The sequence below is a fragment of the Somniosus microcephalus genome, chromosome 3 (genome assembly GCF_052327205.1).
Source record: "Somniosus microcephalus isolate GS21.2 chromosome 3, FLI_Smic_1.0, whole genome shotgun sequence".
Lineage (NCBI taxonomy): Eukaryota > Metazoa > Chordata > Chondrichthyes > Squaliformes > Somniosidae > Somniosus > Somniosus microcephalus.
Window position 1 is genome coordinate 312,819,785 of NC_140989.1, and position 14,431 is coordinate 312,834,215.

The 14,431-nt window shown below is 43.1% G+C and overlaps 1 protein-coding gene across 1 annotated transcript in view; it reads right to left on the reverse strand.

The window, feature by feature from the left end:
- Nucleotides 1-1,467: 1,467 nt before the first annotated feature.
- orc1 (origin recognition complex, subunit 1) overlaps nt 1,468-14,431 on the reverse strand; it is a 31,995-nt gene continuing 19,031 nt past the window's right edge. The window contains exons 12-17 of the mRNA XM_085982963.1: nt 13,748-13,855; nt 11,538-11,687; nt 11,138-11,257; nt 4,677-4,846; nt 2,915-3,002; nt 1,468-1,840 (exon numbers count right to left, since the gene is read on the reverse strand). Of these exons, the coding sequence (XP_085839089.1) occupies nt 1,649-1,840; nt 2,915-3,002; nt 4,677-4,846; nt 11,138-11,257; nt 11,538-11,687; nt 13,748-13,855 (828 nt within the window). The 3' untranslated portion in view covers nt 1,468-1,648. The remainder of the gene's footprint in view (nt 1,841-2,914; nt 3,003-4,676; nt 4,847-11,137; nt 11,258-11,537; nt 11,688-13,747; nt 13,856-14,431) is intronic.

Below are 14,431 nucleotides of genomic sequence, written 5' to 3' on the forward strand. Positions count from 1 at the left end.
GCAACACCGACATCCCATGAATAAAAAAAAACTGCTTTTTAAACCACCTTATCAACTTGCCCTGCCCCCTTTAAGTATTTGTGTATACCAAGGTCTCTGTACTCATCTACACTTTTCAAAATCATGCCATTTATAGCTCAGTAACACACCATGCAGTACATTTACCTACTGAGCCATTGGGGCATATTGTTCTGCTGTGCTATGCTTTCATTTGGAACCACGTGTGGATAAAAGCCAGTTACAACGGCCAGTTTTTCAGCAAGCCAATCAGGTGTGACATTACATACTTGCTTTAATCTCGTCATTGTATTGACCATGTTAAACTTATACAAGTGACTTGGATCAACAGTCAGAAGTGCAGAGTGGCCCCAAAAATGCTACATACATGGCATTTGGTACATATAGCAGGCTTGGGTGGAGCAGGTGACTTTGCACTCATGGTTCCCAAAGCTTTCCGCCACTGGATATTTTCTCACTTCATGTCTGGGTCTGTTGTAGACTAATTTGGAAGAGATTGATTGCTAGGATTATTCAATGACTATTATCACTGTATCATGCGATTATAAGGAAAACTAGATGGATCTTGTTTTTTTCCCTAGCAATTCCCATGCATGACTAGGAAATTTAAATCACCATTTGTAAGCTGAAAGTGGGTGGTGGGGGCAGAGATCTTCTACACTAGTCAATGTGTTGTATGGTACTGGGACTCACTCACTTGCTGTTGACAGTGTCCTGTCTATTCTGGACTATTCAATGTTGCTCCCATACAAGGTTGCTGGTCTTCCATTCCCCATTTGTCTGCAGCTTGTGGAATTGCCAGTACACTTATACAGAGTGGCTTATATGCAAGTCAAATTTTTGACTGAAAAGTAGGAGGCTGTTTTATACATTGATTGTCTTGTTTCAATATATGCAGCAACTGATGAACAGTACCTATATTTGGGAAAATTGAGACATAATAAAGTTGTTTTTTAGCAAAGATTTTCTCTTTCAACTATGCAATTGATAAAACTCCATCGCTTACCACCCAAAAAATACTTGGATTAGGAGCCACTGGCTACGTTTTGAAAGATTAAGCTTGGAACCCATTTATGGGTAAGCGTTCCCTCCTCCCGTTTCATGTGCCAGGTAAAATTAAACAACTAAACTTTACAGTCAACAACTAAACTCTAACGTCACCAATGTGGATCCGAGTAGCTGAATGAAAGTTTGCATTTTTAATTCCTCAATCTTGGTGTAACCAAGGAATAAAAATGCACACCCAGCACTTCTCAGGAAGGAAATGAAATAGCCAAGCACCAGTCGTTAGCTCAGGAACAGGTTATGTGCCTGCTTGGTTAAGGAACAGTGTGAAACACTGGTGGGGGGGGAGTGTGCAAAGAGAATTTAGTTTGCAGACAAAAATGCAATTTTAGTACTTACAGCCTTGCAATATGTTCCATTTAAAAATGCCAAACCTCGTAAAAGCAGATTTGAGAATTCTTTATTATACAAGGTGCTTAAAATAACTTTGTTCCAAAAAGCTTTCACAAAATAATCTAAAGTTGTTAAAAACATTAATATTGGGTAAGAATTACAGGATTAAAGCAGCAACGTACATTTCAGCACACTGTACATTTCATATTGTGTCACACTCATTTAACATAAATTACTCTTTTAAAGCATACATGACATCATCTTGGCTAACATTCAATCGTACTCGCAAGTGAAGATCATTTTTACTAGATTCGACTAGTAGTAGACGACAAGCCCCAAGTCTTGTACAAACCAACATAGTTTCAGACATTGTTGGAGGCTGCAGACCCTCCATTCTGCATAGCCCAATATGCTGTTGGTAGACCTGAAAAACGGTAAGGGCAACAGTTTAGAATCCTGAACTTACAACAAAATATTCTGCATGTTAATTGTTGATAATAAACGCACTATACAAGTTGTACCAATATTAAGATCCCGCAACGTTAAACATTTTGGTGGGAAGGTTACAAGGATGAAACAACTATGAAGTTTGAATGAAGAATTATGCGGTCATTAAAATTCCAGTAAAGACCACCAACATACTCTCCACTTGACTTTTATACAAGACAAGGAAAGCAGTTTGTAAGTTTCTGCCTGCATTGCATAAAGCATTTTGACTTGGCATTCCCATCTGTGCTGTATTTGTTGAGAGTTATTAACTTGCTCATAATTTCCCTTGCCACCAATTTCCTCCTATAGTCACAAGAAGAGGCAGCAAACTCCCAGTACTAATTACAAGATTATAATTCAATGGAAAGTTTGCACCCATTCTGATTACAGAATTATTAAACAAGTGCTTAAAATAACACATTTTGAACATACATTAGGAACAATGAAAGTGTTTTGAATATTTTGTCCCAATGTTTTCCACAGAAAATCCAAAGTAGTTAAAAATGTTAATGTTGTATAGAATTATAGGATTAAAACAGCAATGCACATTTCAGCACATCTCCAAAAGGCACATTTTAGCATACAGTATATTTCCTACTATGTTACATTCTTGGGTGTGTGTGCACTCCATGTTACACACACTGGATGAATAGCCAAAATGTTATTGCTGCAAGTTTGAGAACTAATTTCTTATAAGTATTGGAAAATTATATTGACTGTATATTCTGTTACTGGCTAGATAATTCACTCCTGTGCGAATAAAAAAAAGTTAACAAGTCTTTCAAAAAAACTATCACAAAGGGTTTCCAGTGATTGCTAAGGATTAAAGTAGTCTACAAATAGAATATACGTTAATAGGTTTCTGGCATCTTGGCACGCATGCACAAACACACAGCTAATCTTTTCTCCTTCCCAATTCATTAAGAATGTTTCTTTTTTTTAAGAAACAACACATACATTTATGGGCAAGTATGGAGAAAACATTTTATAGAAAGTGCAATGTAACCACCTGCTGAAACGTTGCTTCTTCTAGACCAAGCCGTTGGAATTCAGCAAGTACTGCTCTCATAAAAATTTGTTCCTGGACAGATGCATTCCTGTGACGCAGAGAGGAGCACAATATTTAATAACAGAAATTGCAATCTTATTCTCTTCACTTAAAGTTTTCAAATTGCAACTGATCTGATAACTGGGTAAGAATGTCAAAGAACAAATCACTGAATATTGCTCTGCTAAATTAGAGTAGGTAGGGGAGATTTGTATTATAGGTGTACCTCTGCTGGCAGCAGGTTTGAAACACTAAATAATCTTTGGCTAAGGGTGCTATATGCTGCACCCACTAACCCTTCTCTCTAATCCCCTCCCGTTCGCCTGCCTGGCTGGTTCTTGAAGTTGCCTCTGGGCCAACTGTCCATCGCCTCTCATCCACCAATGCCTTGCCAGCCATCTTCTCAATGCTTGTCTGCCTCTTGTGCCTCCTTTACCTTCTGACCTAGTTTTTTTGTTGCTGTTGGTTTGCCATCTCCCATCTGTCCGCCCATTCTGATGCTTGTGTTCTTCCAGCCACAGGCTGCCTTGCCCGTCCATACCCCCTCCGCCAACTCAGCCATCGGACCGCATCCCCTATCTCCAAGCCGCTCTTCCTGCCAGCCCACCCGCTCTTGCCCCTATCGCCTCAGGTTATGCACCTATACTTCCTCCCACCTCAAATCTACAGTTTTCAAGCTGGTTTACCATAACAAGATAGGAACCACCACCTGTGTTGGGAAATAGGCTTTTAAAAAGTTTGAGGTAGAGAAGCAGAAGAGAAAGAGAAAAAGATAATCAAAGTTAAAAAAGGGGAGAAGAGGTTAGCTGACTGGGGCAGCATAAGTCAAAGGTTTGTGGGGGAAAAAAATTGTGTCGGGGTGGGGGAGGGGGTATTGGTGGAGAGATGAGGGAAAAGGAGACAGTGCAAGTGTTTATGAGGCATGGGTCATGATGGCAGTCCATACAGATGGAGGGTAGGGGCTGTTACATTTTTGGGTCTATTCTACCCATCTTCCTCTGGACTATTTTGGCTTGCAAATGTTAGCTCATTCTCAAGTGGAGTCACAATTGCCCATACCTTCAAGGTGTCTATCCTAGCCACGAGATCTAGGTAAGCTTTCAGCAACAAGCCTGGGGTAACAAATAGCAGACCCGGTCTGGTAATTATTTTTAAGCTTCTGGAACAAGTACGATATACCTGCACCGGATCTCTCTCATCTTAAATTTAAAATAGTAAGCAAATTTATTAAACAAAGTAGCAGTAAATCACACACACACATCCAGATGCATCGTGACTGGATTTTAAGAGACAACCTCCAAGCCAAACACCGAAACAAAAGCACTACATTTTTGTCGGGGGTGGGGGGGAATGGAGGGGGGAGAAGAAAGAAAATATGGCAAAAAGGTGAAGGGTAAAGGTATGCAGGTGTAATGGGGATAGGAGTAATTGCATAACATTTTGTAGAATTGAAAGCAGCAGGCCAACCATAACTACATTGCAAATGCTTTACCCCACCGACAACCCAAAACGAGAGAAGTAGAAAATGATCACGAAAAGCAGAAGAGGAAATAAGAGCACGAGACATGCACCAACACAAATTCAACCGAGACGTGCAAGAGAAACTCTCCTCTGGACTCGATGTGGGCAGCACCATAGGAACGCTGCTAGTTAAAATATATAGAACTTGAACTTCTCTACAGTGGGCAGTCTGATAAAGTCAACAAAGCATTTAATTATTTACCTTATAGCTGTAATATACGGCGAGGAAAACATTTCATCAAGAGCCTGTATCACATGGGGCATTCCTACAAGGTTGGATGCAGCTTTCTGACCTGCTGAAAACTGACATATTTCAGCAGCTCTCCTGCAAATGTCCAGAGCACGTCTTGCATCACCAGACAGAGCTGCCACCTGCATGGTACAAAACAGTAGCCTGGTATTTAAATACAAGTGGTTGATATTCCATTACATTGCTCAGATGAAAAAGTGCCCTTTTCTTACTGTCCACCCTCCCCCCCGACCCCCAACCAATCTGCAAAGTTTAAAAAAGTCAATTTGAGATTACTTCCATTCATCATGACCCAGAATTTGCGGTCAGCGGCAAAGCAACGGCGATTGCCGCCGAATTCGAGGAAAGCTGCCCACAAAGACCTCGCGATCTCTGTGGCGAAAACTTGCGATTTCTCGACATTAAATTGATTGTAGCGTCGTCAAAAGGGGATCCCTTACGTAGTGATGTTATCAAGCTGTCTCACAGACAGCAAACATTAGAATTAGGAGCAGGAGTAGGCCACTCAGCCCCTCGACCCTGCTCCGCCGTTCAATGAGATCATGGCCGATGATCCAAATTCAGTACCCTGTTCCTGCCTTCTCCCCATATCCCTTGATCCCTTTAGCCTTAAGAAATATATCCAACTCTTTCTTGAATATATTTAATGAATTGGCCTCTACTGCCTTCTTTGGCAGAGAATTCCACAGGTTCACCACTCTCTCGGTGAAGAAATTCCTCCTCATCTCTGTCCTAAATGGCTTACCCCTTATCCTTAGACTGTGACCCCCTGGTTCTGGACTCCCTGACCATCGGGAACATCCTTCCAGCATCTACTCTGTCTAGTCCTGTTAGAATTTTATAGGTTTCGATGAGATCCCCTCTCATTCTTCTAAACTCCAGCGAGTACAAGCCCAATCGACCCAATCTCTCCTCATACGTCATTCCTGCCATCCCAGGTATCAGTCTGGTGAATCTTCGCTGCACTCCTTCCATGGCAAGAACATCCTTCCTCAGATAAGGCGACCAAAACTGCACACAATACTCAAGGTGTGGCCTCACCAAGGCCCTGTACAACTGCAGCAAGACATCCTTGTTCCTGTACTCAAACCCTCTCGCTACGAAGGCCAACATACCATTTGCCTTCCTAACCGCCTGCTGCACCTGCATGCTTACTTTCAGCGACTGGTGCACAAGGACGCCCAGGTCTCATTAGACTTCCCCTTCTCCCAATCTATTGCCATTTAGATAATAATCTGCCTTCCTGTTTTTGACACCAAAGTGGATAACCTCGCATTTATCCACGTTATATTGCATCTGCCATGCTTCTGCCCAATCACCCAACCTGTCCAAATCATACTGGAGTTTCTCGGCATCCTCCTCACAGCACACACGCCCACCCAGCTTTGTGTCGTCTGCAAACTTGGAGATATTACATCTAGTTCCCTCGTCCGGATCATTAATGTATATTGTGAATAGCTGGGGTCCAAGGACCGATCCCTGCGGTACCCCACTAGTCACTGCCTGCCACTCGGAAAAAGAGCCGTTTATTCCAACTCTTTGCTTTCTGTCTGCCAACCAGTTCTCTATCCAAGTCAATACCTTGCCCGCAATCCCATGTGCCTTAATTTTACACACTAATCTCTTATGCGGGACCTTATCGAAAGCCTTTTGAAAGTCCAAATACACCACATCCACTGGTTCTCCCTTATGTATTTTACCAGTTACATCCTCAAAAAATTCCAGTAGATTAGTCAAGCACGATTTACCTTTTGTAAAGCCATGTTGACTTTGTCCGATCCAGTCACTTTTTTCCAAGTGCTCTACTATTACATCATTTATAATGGACTCTAGCATTTTCCCTACTACTGATGTCAGGCTTACCGGTCTGTAATTCCCTGTTTTCTCTCCACCACCCTTGTTGAACATTAGCTACCCTCCAATCCATGGGTACGGTTCCAGAGTCTATCGAATTTTGGAAGATGACCAGCAATGCATCTACTATTTCTAGGGCCACTTCCTTAAGTACCCTAGGATGTAGATTATCAGGCCCTGGGGATTTATCGGCCCTCAATCCCATCAATTTCCCTAACACCATTTCCCTACAAATACTGATTTCTATCAGTTCCTCCCTTTCATTAGACCCTATGTTCCCCGACATCTCTGGGAGGTTATTTGTGTCCTCCTTTGTGAAGACAGAACCAAAGTATGTATTTAATTGGTCTGCCATTTCTTTGTTCCCCATTATAAATTCCCCTGATTCTGACTGCAAGGGACCTACGCTTGACTTCACCAATCTTTTTCTCTTCACATATCTATAAAAGCTTTTACAGTCAGTTTTTATGTTCCCTGAAAGCTTACTCTCATACTCTATTTCCCCCCTCTTAATTAATCCCTTTGTCCTCCTTTGTTGGATCCTAAACTGCTCCCAATCCTCAGGTTTACTGCTTTTTCTGGCCAATTTATGTGTCCTCTCCTTGGATCTTATGCTATCCCTAATTTCCCTTGTTAGCCACGGTTGAGTCACCTTTTTTGTTTTATTTTTATGCCAAACTGGGATGAACAAATTCTGTAATTCATCCATGCAATCTTTGAATGTTTCCATTGCCCATCCACCGTCAACCCTTTGAGTGACATTCCCCAATCAATCCTACCCAACTCGCACCTCATACCATCGTAGTCTCCTTTATTTAAATTCAGGACCCTAGTCTCTGAGTCACTCTCCATCTTAATGAAGAATTCTATCATATTATGATCGCTCCGACCCAAGGGGCCTCGCACAAGATTGCTAATTAATCCTCTCTCATTACATAATACCCAGTCTAAGATGGCCTGATCTCTAGTTGGTTCCTCGACATATTGGTCCAGGAAACCATTCCGTATACACTCCAGGAATTCCTCCTCCACAGTATTATTACTAATTTGGTTAGCCCAATCTATATGTAGATTAAAGTCACCCATGATAACTGCTATGCCCTTATTGCACGCTTCTCTAATTTTCCGTTTAATGCCATCCCCGACCTCCGCATTACTGTTTGGAGGTCTATATACCACTCCCACTAACGTTTTCTGCCCCTTGGTAGTTCTCAGTTCTACCCATACAGATTCCACATCATCAGAGCGAATATCCTTCCTTTCAATTGTGTTAATCCCCTCTTTAACCAGCAATGCTACCCCACCTCCTTTTCCTTTCTGCCTATCTTTCCTGAATATTGAATACCCCTGGATGTTGAGTTCCCAGCCTTGGCCACCCTGGAGCCATGTTTCCGTAATCCCAATCAGATCATATTCGTTTACCTCTATTTGCGCAGCTAATTCATCCACCTTATTACGAATGCTCCTCGCATTAAGAGACAAAGGCCTAGAAATTGAGTGCCCTTAGCGCCGATTTTGCGGCGCTAGAGGGCCTAGCGCTGCATTTGGCGCCGGCGCCGAAATTGCCTGGGGCCCTTACGCCGCGGTAGACCGGTAGCGCTGCGCCGGCACCGATGACGTCATCGGTGTGCGCAGCGTCCCGGTTGCCATGCCGACGGGCCCCAGCGCCGAAATTCAGTTGCGGCCGCCTCGCCCGTGACAGCCGCAACTAAGACTCTGGCAACAGAGTCTTACGAGTCTTTGCGCCGGCGCATTAAAGGCCCCGCGGCGGCCGGCCGCTTTCCCGCCGGCCGCCTGGCCGCAGCTCCCTCCCCGGACTTCCCCCCGCCCCCCCCCCGGAACAGAAGCAAGCCCGGCACTTGTCCGAGGTGCCGGGCTCATTTTTTAAAAGATTTTCGCGGGCCGCGATCGGGTGCAGGCAGCTCCTCCTTAAGGGAAGGAGGAGGCCTGCACTTCCCGAGCCTGCCGCACCGCATCGGGTGCCGCAGCGCCGGAATTGCGGCGCGAAACGGCAGTTAGCGCCGATTTACCGCCGCAAAGACCCTTCAGTAGCGCCGGCAGCCGTTTGGGCGCGGCCCTGCTGAATTTTTGGCGCGCGCAGGGGGACTTAGCGCCGGCACTAACTTCCGGCGCTAAAGCCCTGGCTAAGCCAAAACTCAATTTCTAAGCCAAAGCCTTCAGGCGTTTTTTTAACGCTCTTAGATCTTTTAGAATGATTATTTACTGTGGCCATGTTTGATTTAAACCCTTGATTTCGCTGCCTGTCACTTTTGTTTTTCTCCTTCCTGTCTTTTGCTTTTATCCTTGTTTCCCTTTTCTCTGTTTCCCCACTCAGGTTCCCAACCCCCCTGCCATTTTAGTTTAAACCCTCCCCCAGAGCAATAGCAAACACTCCCCCTAGGACAGTTCTCTGTACTGCTTCCAACGTATTTACATCCTTCCTTAAATAAGGAGACCAATACTGTACACAATATTCCAGATGTGGTCTCGTACCTGCATACTATCCTTTTGCGATTCATGTACTAGGACACCCAGAACCCTTTGCATCGCAGAGCTCTGCAATCTCTCACCATTTAGATAATATGTTTCTTTTTTATTCTTCCTGCCAAAATGGACAATTTCACATTTTCCCACATTATACTCCATTTGCCAGATCTTTGCCCAATCACTTAACTTATCTATATCCCTTTGTAGCCTCCTTATGTCCTCTTCACAATTTATTTTCCTACCTATCTTTGTGTCATCAGCAAATTTAGCAACGACACCTTCGGTCCCTTCATCCAAGTCATTTATATAAATTGTAAAAAGTTGAGGCCCCAGCACTGATCCTTGTGACACACCACACGTTACATCTTGCCAACCAGAAAATGACCCATTTATGCCTACTCTGTTTCCTGTTAGCTAGCCAATCTTCTATCCATGCCAATATGTTACCCCCTACACAATGAGCTTTTATTTTCCGCAATAACCTTTGATGTGGCACCTTATCAAATGCCTTCTGGAAATCTAAGTACAGTACAATCAACAGTTCACCTTTATCCACAGCACGTTACTTCCTCAAAGAACTCCAATAAATTGGTTAAACATGATTTTCCTTTCGCAAAACCATGTTGACTCTGCCTGATTTCTTGAACTGTTCCAAGTGCCCTGCTATAACGTCTTTAATAATAGCTTCTAACATCTTCCCTATGACAGATGTTAAGCTAACTGGCCTGTAGTTTCCTGCTTTCTGTTTCCCTCCCTTTTTGAATAAAGGAGTTACATTCGCTATTTTCCAATCTAATGGAACCTTCCCCGAATCTAGGGAATTTTGGAAAATTAAAACCAACGCATCAACTATCTTACCAGCTACTTCTTTTAAGACCCTAGGATGAAGTCCATCAGGACCCAGGGACTTGTCAGCCCGCAGCTCCAATAATTTGCTCAGTACCACTTCCCTGGTGATTGAAATTTTCTTGAGTTCCTCCCTCCCTTCCATTTCCTGATTTACAGCTATTTCTGGGATGTTACTTGTATCCTCTATAGTGAAGACCGATGCAAAATACCTGTTCAATTCAACTGCCATCTCCTTATTTTCCATTATTAATTCCCCAGACTCACTTTCTATAGGACCAATGCTCACTTTGTTCACTTTAAAAAAAAAAATTAAAAAAAAAATCTATAGAAACTTTACTATCTGTTTTTATATTTTTAGCTAGCTTTCTCTCGTACTCTAACTTTTCTTTCCTTATTAATCTTTGTCATTCTTTGCTGTTTTTTATATTCTGTCCAATCTTCTGACCTGCCACCCATCTTTGCGCAATTATATGCTTGTTCTTTAAGTTTGATACTATCATTAACTTTTTGAGTTAACCACGGATGGTGGGTCCTCCCCTTGGAATTTTTTTTTCTCGTTGGAATGTGTATTCTGAAATATCCCCTTAAATGTCTGTCACTGCAACTCTATTGACCTATCCCTTAACCTAATTTGCCAGTTCACTTTAGCTAGCTCTGCTTTCATGCCCTCATAATTGCCCTTATTTAAACCAGGAAATAAAAAGCACTGATTATCAATTCAAATTTTGGTGGAGGGCAAAATAAAGATTGGGACATACACATGGGGTTAAGGTAGAAGCCGAAATACCATAAACGTAAAAAAAATGTTTTTAAAAATTATTTTTAATGATCTAGTAATTTTCTATCTTAATGGAGAAATTTGTCATTCCACAAATATAAAATTAGTTTTTCAGGGCCAGAACGGTTGTTCAGCCGTCAATACGCTGTTAAAACCCCAGATACACCTATTCCAACAAACTTTTATGGGGTGTTTAACAGCGATATTACAGCGGAAAAGCTTAAGCTGTCAGTTCAAGTGATTTCACTGATTGCCGACTATGGGGAGATCCACAGTGCAGCCTGTGGCGGAGCAGGGAATGACTGTCCGCAACTTCAGGATTTCCGCATTTAGCTGCGCATGCGCTAAATCCTGAAGTTAGTCAGTTTCAGAGAGGTGATGATGGCGAACACTGACAGTTCCCGTCATTACCACTGCAAAATCTGGGCCCAACTTTCTCACTCACCTTTCTGCCCACTAGCTGAATAGCATCATCCTCAAAAGCCTTTAGCCGGCTGAGTCGAGAAGAAATGATTTGCTGCAACTGTTTGTAGGTGTACGGCTGGAAGGACATTCTGGTCAGTCCCTATATTGAGAAAAGTTCACACATCCAGTTAGATCTACTAATCTTCTGATTTTTACACCAAAACTATACAATAAAACGGTATAGTGCCAACAATTAAGCAACATAAGAGTAGCTGAGCTTCATTTGTATTTTAAAAAGGAAGCAATCCAACTAAGAAGCAACTTGTATATCATTTTTCACTGAATTTCTCAGTGCAATTTCACACAATGTTTTAAATTGGTTGTACTGAATAGTAGGAAAGCATTCATTATTATTTTAAGAGAGAGTGGTTTTTACTCACCAGCCTGCTTGCCACCCGGTTCATCATGATCCTCTCTGGCAAATCCATCGTGTTGGCTACTGCCAGAACCACCAATTTTGCCTGCTTTCGCGTGGGCCAGTCAAACAGGTTATACATAACATTCTGTTTCCGGGTCCACAAAAGATCAAGCTAAGAGGAACACACAATGAACTAGTCAGCCTGTGGCGTTAGATACAAGTGAACTCAAAGAGCTTTTTGCTTTACTTATTTCACAGGTTCACCAAGCAGATTTAAAATAAATATATATTTGTTATTGGGATGTGTACGAGGCTGGAAGGCAACATTTATCCCAGCTCATCCGGAGGTAAGTGGTGGGCCATCTTCTTGACTGTGGTGATGGTGCTCCATCAATGGCGTTGGGCAAGGAAGTGCAGGATATTGATCCAGCAATGAAGGAACAGCGATATACAGGATGGTGTAGGGCTTGGAGAGGAGCGTGGAACAATGAAGGAACAGCGATATACAGGATGGTGTAGGGCTTGGAGAGGAGCGTGGAACAATGAAGGAACAGCGATATACAGGATGGTGTAGGACTTGGAGAGGAGCGTGGAACAATGAAGGAACAGCGATATACAGGATGGTGTAGGGCTTGGAGAGGAGCGTGGAACAATGAAGGAACAGTGATATACAGGATGGTGTAGGACTTGGAGAGGAGCGTGGAACAATGAAGGAACAGTGATATACAGGATGGTGTAGGGCTTGGAGAGGAGCGTGGAACAATGAAGGAACAGTGATATTCAGGATGGTGTAGGGCTTGGAGAGGAGCGTGGAACAATGAAGGAACAGTGATATACAGGATGGTGTAGGGCTTGGAGAGGAGCTTGGAACAATGAAGGAACAGCGATATACAGGATGGTGTAGGGCTTGGAGAGGAGCTTGGAACAATGAAGGAACAGCGATATACAGGATGGTGTAGGGCTTGGAGAGGAGCGTGGAACAATGAAGGAACAGCGATATACAGGATGGTGTAGGACTTGGAGAGGAGCGTGGAACAATGAAGGAACAGCGATATACAGGATGGTGTAGGACTTGGAGAGGAGCTTGGAACAATGAAGGAACAGCGATATACAGGATGGTGTAGGGCTTGGAGAGGAGCGTGGAACAATGAAGGAACAGCGATATACAGGATGGTGTAGGACTTGGAGAGGAGCGTGGAACAATGAAGGAACAGCGATATACAGGATGGTGTAGGGCTTGGAGAGGAGCGTGGAACAATGAAGGAACAGTGATATACAGGATGGTGTAGGACTTGGAGAGGAGCTGGAAAGTGCTGGTGTTTCCATAACATTACTGTTCTTATCCTTTTCACTGGTTGAGGTCACGGGAGGGAGGCAATGTTCCCTTTAAGCTGCATGCCCACACAGCCCACCGAAGGCCCCACGCAGCCGGTGAGCCAGCTTTTAAATAGAAAAACCGCACATGCGCAGCATTTTGAATGGGCCATGACAGGGAACATTGGAGGGAGGTGCCGTTGAAGCAAGCTTGGCAAGTTGCTGCAGTGCATCCTGTGGCCACAGGGCACTGGTGGATACTGAATCCAGTGGCAGGAATTCCTTTTGTAGAATTGTTTTTTGACTCAGACACCAACTGATAAAGGTTGCCAGATAACCTATGGTTTGGATACTGTGAAGGCTACTAGCTGCAAGGAAGTACATGACAGCAGCACAAGTCAACCTCTTCTAATTTTCCCATTTGTCTGAGCAAGCACTTATTTTTGAAGTGCTCAGCTGAGGGCAGTGCCTCACCAAGTGGCCATTTTTTGCAGCCAGCTCATTTACTGAGGACTTCTGATTTTAACTAATCTATTGGGTTCCTATGTAGTTTTTGAGTTTCTCAATCAGGTCAAACTAAAACTAGCGTTTGTGTTCCTATTTAAAAAAATAAGTAATCGTGATTTATATAGTGAGGGCAAAAAAAGATTGTAGGAAGTATTAATCAGCATACTGTAAAAATTACTGTGAATCGGTCAAGCATCACTTAGAAAGGAAAAACAATTTTCACAAGTCCATTTTAAAAAAAGGCACAAAATGTGTAAAAGCACTGGGCGAGAAGAAACAACAAATCAAACCACGAACATGGTTTTTGGATGGGGGATTCAACTGTTACCAACATTTCTGCTTAGTGTTAGAGAATTCAGCCCAAAAGTTTAATACTATAGGCCCTGGCTTTGATACAACTTCAATCCTCACCTCGTCCACCAGCAGCACTGTGGTCTCCCTCTTTGGTGCTGGTGTACCAAATCGCTTCTCAAGTAATGCAGCAGCATGGTCTGCAGTGGCTTTCTGTCCCGTCAGTAACTAGGAAGCAGAGAGGGGAAAACATTTAACTTTTCAGCATACAAGGATACAATAACTTGCATTTACAAAGTTCCCTTTATCCCTCAAATGTCCCAAAGCACTTCAGTTGCAATTAATTACATTTTTGAAGTACAGTGATCTTACAAACAGCAATGAGATGAAAGACCAGTTAATCTGTTTTGATGATGCTGGTTGAAGGAAGAATGTTGGCCAGGACAGCAGGAGAGCTCCCTGTCCAACTTCATAGTAACATGGAATCTTTAACAAGCAGATGTGCCTTCGGCTTCATATTTAATCTGAAGGATGAACTCCAACACCACAAAACTCCCTCAGTACTGTGCTCAAGTGTGATTATGTGCTGAAGTCTTAAGTAGGGCTTAAACACACAACCTTCTGACTCCGGTGAAAAGTCCTACCAACTGAGCCAAGCTGACACCAAACCTTTCAGGAAATTATGTACTGAGTAGCAATGATTTCCCCCCAATTTCTTTTTTGTGCGCAGTCCCTTTAAATTTGCTGTGCGGCATCTCTTCCAGCTTGTGAGCGGCCCGCGCAGGACCTCCAGATTGCTGCACG